The sequence below is a fragment of the Hoplias malabaricus genome, chromosome 5 (assembly GCF_029633855.1).
Source record: "Hoplias malabaricus isolate fHopMal1 chromosome 5, fHopMal1.hap1, whole genome shotgun sequence".
NCBI classification, from domain to species: Eukaryota; Metazoa; Chordata; class Actinopteri; order Characiformes; family Erythrinidae; genus Hoplias; species Hoplias malabaricus.
In genome coordinates, this window is record NC_089804.1 from 55,342,082 (window position 1) to 55,352,453 (window position 10,372).

The 10,372-nt window shown below is 42.5% G+C and overlaps 1 protein-coding gene across 1 annotated transcript in view; it reads right to left on the reverse strand.

Moving 5' to 3' along the window:
* Positions 1–10,372, reverse strand: part of nup210 (nucleoporin 210) — a 52,716-nt gene that overhangs the window by 20,001 nt on the left and 22,343 nt on the right. Inside the window, exons 13-21 of the mRNA XM_066671593.1 lie at positions 8,943–9,141; positions 8,516–8,661; positions 8,169–8,387; positions 6,410–6,583; positions 6,122–6,314; positions 5,775–5,881; positions 3,791–3,895; positions 2,541–2,642; positions 1,733–1,861 (exon numbers count right to left, since the gene is read on the reverse strand). Of these exons, the coding sequence (XP_066527690.1) occupies positions 1,733–1,861; positions 2,541–2,642; positions 3,791–3,895; positions 5,775–5,881; positions 6,122–6,314; positions 6,410–6,583; positions 8,169–8,387; positions 8,516–8,661; positions 8,943–9,141 (1,374 nt within the window). The remainder of the gene's footprint in view (positions 1–1,732; positions 1,862–2,540; positions 2,643–3,790; positions 3,896–5,774; positions 5,882–6,121; positions 6,315–6,409; positions 6,584–8,168; positions 8,388–8,515; positions 8,662–8,942; positions 9,142–10,372) is intronic.

Consider the following 10,372-nt stretch of genomic DNA (forward strand, 5'->3'; position numbering starts at 1 on the left):
ATTTTCTGAATCCAGTTCATCCGGTTCAGGGTTGTGGAGAGCGCGCCTGTCCGGCACAGTGCCACACACACTCACCCACTCACTCCCTCACACTCACCTGTGAACAAATTCACACACTCGCTCAGTCAGTCACTCTCACCTTGTAACAGTTTGGACTGTAGAAGGAGACCAGTGCACCCAGAGGAAACCCACGCAGACACAGGGAGAACACACCACACTCCTCACAGACAGTCACCCAGAGGAAACCCACGCAGACACAGGGAGAACACACCACACTCCTCACAGACAGTCACCCAGAGGAAACCCACGCAGACACAGGGAGAACACACCACACTCCTCACAGACAGTCACCCGGAGGAAACCCACGCAGACACAGGGAGAACACACCACACTCCTCACAGACAGTCACCCAGAGGAAACCCACGCAGACTCAGGGAGAACACACCACACTCCTCACAGACAGTCACCCAGAGGAAACCCACGCAGACTCAGGGAGAACACACCACACTCCTCACAGACAGTCACCCAGAGGAAACCCACGCAGACACAGGGAGAACACACCACACTCCTCACAGACAGTCACCCGGAGGAAACCCACGCAGACACAGGGAGAACACACCACACCCCTCACAGACAGTCACCCGGAGGAAACCCACACAGACACAGGGAGAACACACCACACTCCTCACAGACAGTGACCTGAGGCAGGTATTGAACACAACCCCAAGACCCTGGAGCTGTGTGACCCAGAAACACTTTCATTTTATTAAAAAAACAATAATAATAAGAATAGAAGATAGAGTACACAGGAATCTGTGACCAACAGAAGACCCAGCTTTCTCTCCATTCTGTTTCAGATAAAACTAACTGTTCAAAGACTCACTCCTCAAAGGCTGACTCTCTGTAGGGGGTCAGACATTTTTGAAATGTGGGAGATAAGAGAATCCAGTGCGAGGTGAATAGAAGATCATCTTTTGAGTGACAGCACAAGCCAGGGCTGCCTGATATGAACAGAATACCAGGATTACAATAACACTGCTATATTTTATTGGTGAAAATGGCTCCATTCGTTTGAACAAAGTGCTGTATATTGCTGTGGTCACGCAACACACTTGTATCTCCACTTGTCATCATGCCTTGGCCCTTTCCAGGGCTTTGTCCATGTGTTTGCTGCATGTTTAAAAGCAGTGTTTTTTATTTTTTTAGTCCATTGTGGATCAGAAACAATGTGTCCCCCCTTGAGTTATTTTTACAGATTTTTCCTGCGTACTGCATTTCTGTTCTTTTGTTTCTAAATGTATATTTAGTTATAGTTTACCTTTTGGTTCACCTTTGTTACATTTAAATCATCTTTCAACACGCATCCACTTTCTCATTCTTTGCGAAACACTCGTTACATATTTCAAAACTGAAGTTACATTTTGCAATGTGTTAAATGTTAAATGACAATAATTAACTGTTCAAGATCATTCAATACATCAATTACACCATTCTCCTGAAAAGACATGATATCTTGTTCCTATAAAGACAATAGATACATTTCAGATGCAGTTCAGAGATTATTAATTCAAAAAAGTTATTAATTAAAACACAAAACAAAAAGCAAACCTTATTACAGAGCTCCTTTACATATTGCATTCCTCTGCAAGATCAGCATTCCCACAGCCAACATCAACGTTAACAATTAACAAATCACATACTGCCCATTTAGAGCACAAACCCGTCCACTGACCTTATCAACCACTCGAACGTACACCTCCAGAATGTCAGAGATGTGAACTGTAGCCGTGGCAGGGGCAGGGAACGTCAAGCAGAGATCATGAACCATCACCTGCAAAACGCCTGGCTTCATCGGCACCACCTGGTAGACATTAAAAAATGTAAATAAAACAGTTTTACACAAAGAAACTAGACTTTTCTTGTACATAGAGTCACCCCATTGGCAAACATTTTTTTTATTGAAGTAAATATGACTCAAATTAAGATAAAATACTATTTTTGAGCAATTTTTACTTATTACCTGATTTTTTTAAAAAACGGAATAGCAAAATAGCTATCTACATAGGGTTCTTAGGGTTAAATCTTTAATAGGACATGGGTAATTTGGAGGCTTTATTTCACCAAGTAAAACCCCTACAAAAATAATAATTGTAATATATAATGATAATAATAACAGAGCCGATAACAAACAAGGAAAAATATATCACAAAAGAAAAGATATGGTCAGCCCTTGGGGTCAAATTCTACATAATTAAATGTAATAAAATCTTTTTAATTATACAGCACTTGTCATACAAGTAGCAAAATCTCAGGGTGTTTTATACAAGAGAAAAAGCTAAATGCACTGAAAAATATAGAACAGGGCATAATAAATAAACAAGAAATAGTTCAGAGGCAGGGAAAAGGTCAGCCATTTAATTTCAGAGCTGTAAAATGTTCCTTGAACTGTCTGACCCAACACATAACTCTGGTTCTGATGTTCTTTGCTTAAACACAACAGCATTAGCAGTTACATGGCCTTTGGCAGCAATAAAACTCACTTCAGCAGTTCCCTGCGACTCCTGGAACGCGACTTCAGCGATTCCCCCAACACTTGTGTTCACGAAGAAATAGCCAGAGCCCTCCTGCAAAGTGAGGTCAGCCTACAAAAGAGGAACGAATGAACAGATGAATGAGTAAATAAAATGAATTAATTATGGAAGGATAGACAGCAGCATGAATTTAAGAAAATACTAGCATCTTGATTCTATTATTACATTTTGCAACTATAATATGACTCGCATTGTTTATTAAAATCCACCAACATTTTTACCAAAAGAGATTTTTTAAATTTTTTAAAAAATGACAGAAACACTGCTGATCGCAGATAAACAAAGAAAACAACGACAATCATTTTGACATCTAACGTATAGCAGCAACAGAGCAAAGTGTTGAAAAATGGGTGGTATCCTCATTTTTCATTCCATCTACAAATAAAAACACTGTGGACTGGGGTGGATCTGAATTTTGAATAATTCAATTATATTTGTCCGATATTTTTTATTTGTAAAATGTTTTTATGGCATTTGATAAACTTTGAAATTCTGAGGTGGTCAAATATCCAGATTTGATAAATTCACATAAAAAAAATGCAGTTTATAAAAATACAGATCCATAAATTCAAGTCTAAAAAATTCAGATAAGAATCTAGGCCAGAGGTCAAGGTCTTTGGAAATGTAAATTTCTATCAAGAAATTGAACGTAAAATTAACCAATCACAGCCACTCCTGATTTAGCTCCATATTTTTGCGCTATAACGTTTAGCTGTGCACACAGACACGCACGTTAACGATAAAAAAAATATAGCAAATTTCAGAGTGGTGCTGGAGAAACATTTTTACAATGCACAGTTTAGAAGCATAGCTGGCCACTTGGGGCACTTGTGGTTTAGCGCACCTCAGCAGATGTTTTTTTCCAGCAAACTCAGTTTAGAGAAAGCTGTAGATAAAGTGTGAGCATAAAGGTGATTGAAGGGTTCTTACTCTCCCTTTTAACCCAAACTCAGTGATACACTCAACTGCAGTGGGCTACTGGGCTTGTGCTCCCCCACCCCCACCACCTTTTTTCAGAGTGTGAACATCACCATTCAGTGAACTCCCACAGCACCCCCTCTCTGTGGCTCTCTTAAATACACATGAATAAACTCTTTGTCCTTGTACTTAATTTTTCTCAGACATCGTCATCTTACTATTGGCTGCATGTGCCGAGAGGAAGAATGAGGAGGTGAAACTTTGCAGCTTGGAGCTCTTACCCTGACACCGGGGTGGTTGTATATTGTGACAGATTCTGGGCTCACTCTGACATCTTCCACCAGCAGGAGATCCAGCGTTGCAGACACAGGCGTCAGAGGGTCGAACTGCCACAGAGTCGAATAAACGAGATCAGTACTAGGGATACAATTATATTGTGTGTTTCATCTCCACGTTATTAAAACTTACCTTCTAGTTGGCAATCTCTTAAAATAAAGGTCTAAATCTAGGCCCGTCACAAAGGCCTTTATTGTGGTCGATATTGTCGCAGAAATAATTGCAGTAAATTATATTCTTGTATATAATATATAGACCATTTTATGCCACTGATATGACGATAGTATATTACACCTTTTTAAAAATCAACGATCTTTTAGCAGAAACAGAGTTATAAAGCATTTTCAGAAACATTCATTATCTGTAACCCTTATCCAGTTCAGGGTCACGGTGGGTCCAGAGCCTACCTGGAATCATTGGGCGCAAGGCGGGAATACACCCTGGAGGGGGCGCCAGTCCTTCACAGGGCAACACACACACTCACACACACACACACACACACACACACACACACACCTACGGACACTTTTGAGTCACCAATCCACCTACCAACGTGTGTTTTTGGACTGTGGGAGGAAACCGGAGCACCCGGAGGAAACCCACGTGGACACAGGGAGAACACACCAACAAATATGTCAGTAAACACAATGGGTGAAATACAGAGCATCATAAAATGAATTGTTATATGTAGCCCTTGTGTTTAATAGTAGTTCACTCTCTATGTATTTTTGTGTCTTATTTTAAATTCTTCTACTTTATTCTCTTCAAGTAAGAACAAGCCTGATTGGCTCATCTTTAAATGACTTCCACAGAGTGATTTTATATATTTTAACGGTTTCTTTCTTTCTTTCTTCAAATGCAGTGACAGTCAAAAGTTTGGACACATCTCCTCATTAGCTTAGAGCTAGTCACTGTATAGAGCCGTGTACCAGCCCCTGCCTCTGCACAACCCCAGTTACAGCCTCAGACACATTCAGAAGGGAGCGGTTCTACAGATTAACTCTCGACGAGGCCACAGCTGTTCACTGAAAACCGTTCCAGGTGACGACCTCATGAAGCCGACTGAGAGAACGGAGAGAGTGTGTGAAGCTGTCGTCAAAGCAACAGGGGGCTACTGTGAAGAGTCTAAAGTATAAAACATAGTCTGGTTTCTTTAACACGATTTTGTTTACTACATAATTCCATGTGTTCCTTCTTAGTTTTAATGTAGAAAATAATAAAACACATTGAATGAGTAGATGTCCAAACTTTTGACTGGTATTGTAGTTCGAAAGGCTTTGTATAGTGAATGATGTTAGTAATAACAGGTCGTTTTATTACTAAAACAACTGACAGTGACAGCCCTAGCCTCACTCCTGTCTGCATTTGCTTGGAGGTAAACACTGAAGTCTCTGAATAATTAGCTTCGCTCCAGAATAGACACATCACCTGTTTTACCATCTTTCTGCTATATCTGACTGGTTTTAATATGTTTTGTTGTTGTGGGCCGTTGGCACTAGCAACCAGAGATGGTGATGCAGGAGAAGTACGCTGTGGTCACACACCGATGCCCCATTTCCTCCTCAGTGATATAGGAAATGAAACTTCTGAGCTAGCGTCTTAACATCCAACTGTGGCTGATTCTGAGCGTGCACATGAAATGGCTGACTAATTTATGGCCTTGTTTGTACACGTAGTTGGAAGTTCCCTTAGAACAGACCTGGTTTGGATATGTATTATATATGTATTTGATGCTTTAGAGCCATTAAGACACATACAAATGTATTGATTGTATTCATACGTCAGTCGAACCACTCCGGAGATTGTTTAGAAGCAGACCCACTACCTCACCATGTTTGAGAATGATCTGCACTAACAGAGCTTTCGCATCAGGGTTTGTTGTAATAGGCGCAAACACACGCTTAAGAGGCTTAGGAAAGCACTTCATACCCCATGGATAACAGCTGCTGCCTCCAGGTGAGAGGACTGGTAGCCCACTGCTGTCACAGTGATGGCTGCAACTCCAGACTGATGATGGACAAGCACCGTCTGACGGCCTGGACACAAACAAACAAACAACGTCCATTGATTTTTCCACACTTATCTTCGTAAAGGCAATTCTGCAATTTCTGAAGGAGCAATGGAGGTTGTTGTGGCAGTGTTAGCAGTAGGAGCACATTCAATAACAGGTCTACGGATTAGGACTAGGTTTCTCAGGTGCATTTGGAGCTGTAACATCATGTTGGGAACCTATTGGTTTAGAAGTTGACAGCGTATGTGGAAAGAGCTGTAGTTACCATGAAGCTTCTTCTGTTTGCTGCTGTCTTCGAGCAAGTGCAGCACCATGGGCTTTGTGGGTTCTATGCTGGCGAGAGAAATTTTGGAGGACTCCCAAACCATGCTCAGAGAGCTGAAGTTGTCATATTTCCTCCCTTGCTGGTCAAAGGCTGCCAGGTCCAGTTCGGGATTACGATAATTTGACACGGGCACCTGTCGCAGATTATAAAGCAACGTAATTCTCCATGTCATTAACGGAATTCACATTAAACGCCAAGAAAGAGTACAGTTTTAAGGTTGGCTCCTACCACTTGTTTGTTCTGCTGGAGAAGGGGACAGGACAGGTCCAGCTGGGGGTTTGTGTAGACGGGGACCAGTGTAAGGCGTGATGGAGGAGCACAAATAAACTTCACCACTGCTGGCTCCACAGCTGGAAACGGGTTGGTCACAGTGGGCTGATTTCCCACAGTCACTGCCAGCACCTGGAAGAGAAAGGATTGAAAAATGAGCAGTTCCACAACTACAACCCTTTCAAAAGCATGTATCTAGGTACTTTGATCAAAAATATAAAGTAAAACATGTTTAAATATAAAAGGTATATGTCAAACAGAGTACTGCTGGTAAATGAATATACAGTGGAACCTCTACTAACGAACTGTCCAAGATACGAACCGGGCATTTGAATATTTTTTGCCTCCACCAACGAACCATGACTCTAGAAACGAACCCGAGCCTCCGAGCCAGCGGCTGGAAATGGCCACTGACCCCAATAGGCGAGTCTCCCAGCGCCCAGACTTGAGTGAGCTTTTAAGATTAGCAATTTGTAGCTTTAGCAATTTAGCATTAGTGTAAATAGCAGACATCGAAATTCGTGCTAAGTTAAGCCGTATCTACGCTTCGTCTCCCCACATTCACCGCCTACTCTCCGTTATTCCCCCCACCCCCCACCACCTCCCGTCATACAGCCAGTGCCTGTGTTACTGCTCCAGCCAGTCGTCACTTCTTCAAGGTAGCGATGCGTTACCACTTAAAACTTTATTTCTTTTTTATTACTGTTTCCACTGTATTTCTTTTTTATTTTTAGTAATGCTACATGTATTTTTTTACTAATTTGAGAGTGTTGTAAACATATATCAGTGCAAAAAGGGTGACTTTCGGGGTGGGGGCTGGAACACATTAATTGCTTTTCCATTATTTTAAATGGGGAAAATTGACTCGAGAAACAAACTTTTCCACTTACGAACCGGGTCACGGAACAGATCAAGTTCATAAGTAGAGGTTCCACTGTATCCTTAATGAATTGGTTATTTATAAAAACAGCATGCTATAGAAAATTAAATTAGCATTATAATATACAGGTAAAAATATTAAAATGAAGATTGAAAAAAAAAACCATCACCTGTATTGATTAAAAATTCAGCAATTAATTTGTTACCAATTATCAATACCCCAGCACAGTAACTGATGATAAATTGGCTTTTAGTGAGAAAACTGACAGAAATTGTAAAAAACCACAGCAGAGGTTGTACTTCTTAAGGAAGTTAAACTTCTTCTAACTCTCATCTATAAGTCATTAATTTTTATAGAAACTTTTTCTACGATTTCTCGGTTTGAGAAGCGCGCAGAATAAAAATCAACTCAACGGCATTGTTCAGGTACCAAGTAAAATAACTGGCAATGTGCAAATTCCCCTGTACGACATGTTTATAAATGCTATTGAGTTCTTCAGACCATCCGCTCATTAACGTAGTTCAGCTTCTTCCTTCTGGACGCAGACGTAGGTTCCCAATTCACTATTTTTAAAATCTACAATCAATATAGAATATTGTATAAATGATGTTCCCTAACTGAAGGTATAGACATACAGCCTTGTGGAAGACTTCTTTTATACTTGGGGCTATAGGGTTATTAAATATTTGAGATGCGTTTATTTTTAAATTGTCATGTGGTGTTGTGTTGTCTGTGGATGCTGTTTGTGTGTTTTTATTATGCATTATATGCTTGAGGACGATTACAAAAATAAAAGCGATTAAACAACTGCGAGCCACTGATCATTAAATTACTCACCTGTTCACCCAGGGCTCTGCACGTGGCTTGCAGCGTGTGTCTGAAATAGCTCCGAGATGCTGGGCCTGTCAGGGTGAGTGTGACACTGCTGGGGTCCTCGGCGGTCAGATTTCTGAAGAACTTTGATGGTTCCAGGACCCACGGCTTTGGGCCACCCTCAAAGATCATGTCTTTAGAAGAGCCAAGGGTGACCAGAGCCACAGACACAGGGTCAACAGCCTGTAGAAAAAGGTCAATAATATGCCTTTCGTTAGCTTCAAATGAAACAGCCGTGTGGTGATTTCAGAATTCATAGAGTATTTAAGGAATAGAATATGAGCACCCTGCTGTGTTCTTGAAAGACTCACTTTCAGTGGTGGGTAAGCAGCGATGGTGATCTTTGCGTTAAGGTTAACATTGCCGTGTGTGTAGCTGACCAGCAGGGTGGTGAAGCCTGGAGCTAGAGCCTGAACCCGTACTCCACTGCAGTGATCTTGACCTGGGGGTAATCTCCCTAAGATCAAAATAAACAAATAACACGTCAGAATTAAATAAAGCTCTACGATGGGGTCAGAGACTTTTTAATCCAAATAGGTTTGTTCATTTATATAGTGAAGGAATCCTTAATAAGGTTTGGTATTTTGGCACCTGGCCTCACCTACAGTGGCAGATTATAATGAACTTTTACAGCACTGTCCTGAAATCAAGGGGAAGGGTGGGGTGTGGCTGCCTACCCTACTCCAAACGTTACATAGTGTAGTTTTTCCAAGTCGTTTTAATTTGCACAAGGCTCACCCTCCAGCAGCTGAAAGATGCCGTGGCTCTCCATCTCAACCTGCAGGTCAAAGTGTGAGCAGTCGCTTAGAGTGACTCTCTCTCCGGCCTCCCAGCTCAGCTGACCGAAGATTCGCAGAGGAAGCTCCAGCCCCAAACCCACCCTTGCCTCCACTGGGCACGGACTGAACTCCATCCCCACCGGCTCAATCACATACACCTGCAGCAGGAGCAGAGAAAAACATAGCAATGTGTCAGTTACACAGATATCCCCCATTACGTGGCATGAATGTCAAATCTCATTACACTGTTAGAAGCAGATGCACGGACCAGATACAAACACAAAAAAGTAAGGAGAAAAATGGATAGACAGTGGACTCAACCAGGATCAGATAATGAATAATGTCATTAAATTCATATAAATGCATTTCTAGGGCTTGGAACCACAGAGGCGTGAATGGCATTTACAGTTTTAGCTCTAAGTGACATTTAAAAGTCCACTAATGCCAAAAACATTTCTTTCACTCAAACACGAGTGCAGTTTTAGTATCAAGGATGACTGAACACAGACAGACCAAAACATGGCTCAAATTTGTTTCTGCTCGTCTGTGAAATGCCAAATGTCACTTGTAACCCCTCTGGTACCAAGTTTCCACAGTTCTTCTCCATCCTAGCCCTGCCCATCACTGTGTATCTCCTGGTCTTAGCACACCTGGTGTAACTAACGAACAGATGATTAAGTCCGTCCTGAAGGGAATGAGTGTGATTCGGCAGGAGAAGTAGTACAACATACAGAGCAGAGCTTCCGAAGCCCGGTAAATGGATACAAAACTAAAGGTTTGGAATAATGTAGGCCTGGAGGTTGTGGGTTCGATTCCCGCTCCGGGTGACTGTCTGCGAGGAGTGTGGTGTGTTCTCTCTGTGTCTGCGTGGGTTTCCTCCGGGTGACTGTCTGTGAGGAGTGTAGTGTGTTCTCCCTGTGTCTGCGTGGGTTTCCTCCGGGTGACTGTCTGTGAGGAGTGTGGTGTGTTATCCCTGCATCTGCGTGAGCTTCCTGCGGGTGACTGTCTGCGAGGAGTGTGGTATGTTCTCCCTGCGTCTGCGTGGGTTTCTTCCGGGTGACTGTCTGTGAGGAGTGTGGTGTGTTCTCACTGTGTCTGCGTGGGTTTCCTCCAGGTGACTCTCTGTGAGGAGTTTGGTGTGTTCTCCCTGTGTCTGCGTGGGTTTCCTCTGGGTGACTGTCTGTGAGGAGCGTGGTGTGTTCTCCCTGTGTCTGTGTGGGTTTCCTCCGGGTGACTGTCTGTGAGGAGTGTGGTGTGTTCTCTCTGTGTCTGCGTGGGTTTCCTCCGGGTGACTGTCTGTGAGGAGTGTGGTGTGTTCTCTCTGTGTCTGCGTGGGTTTCCTCCGGGTGACTGTCTGTAAGGAGTGTGTTGTGTTCTCCCTGTGTCTGC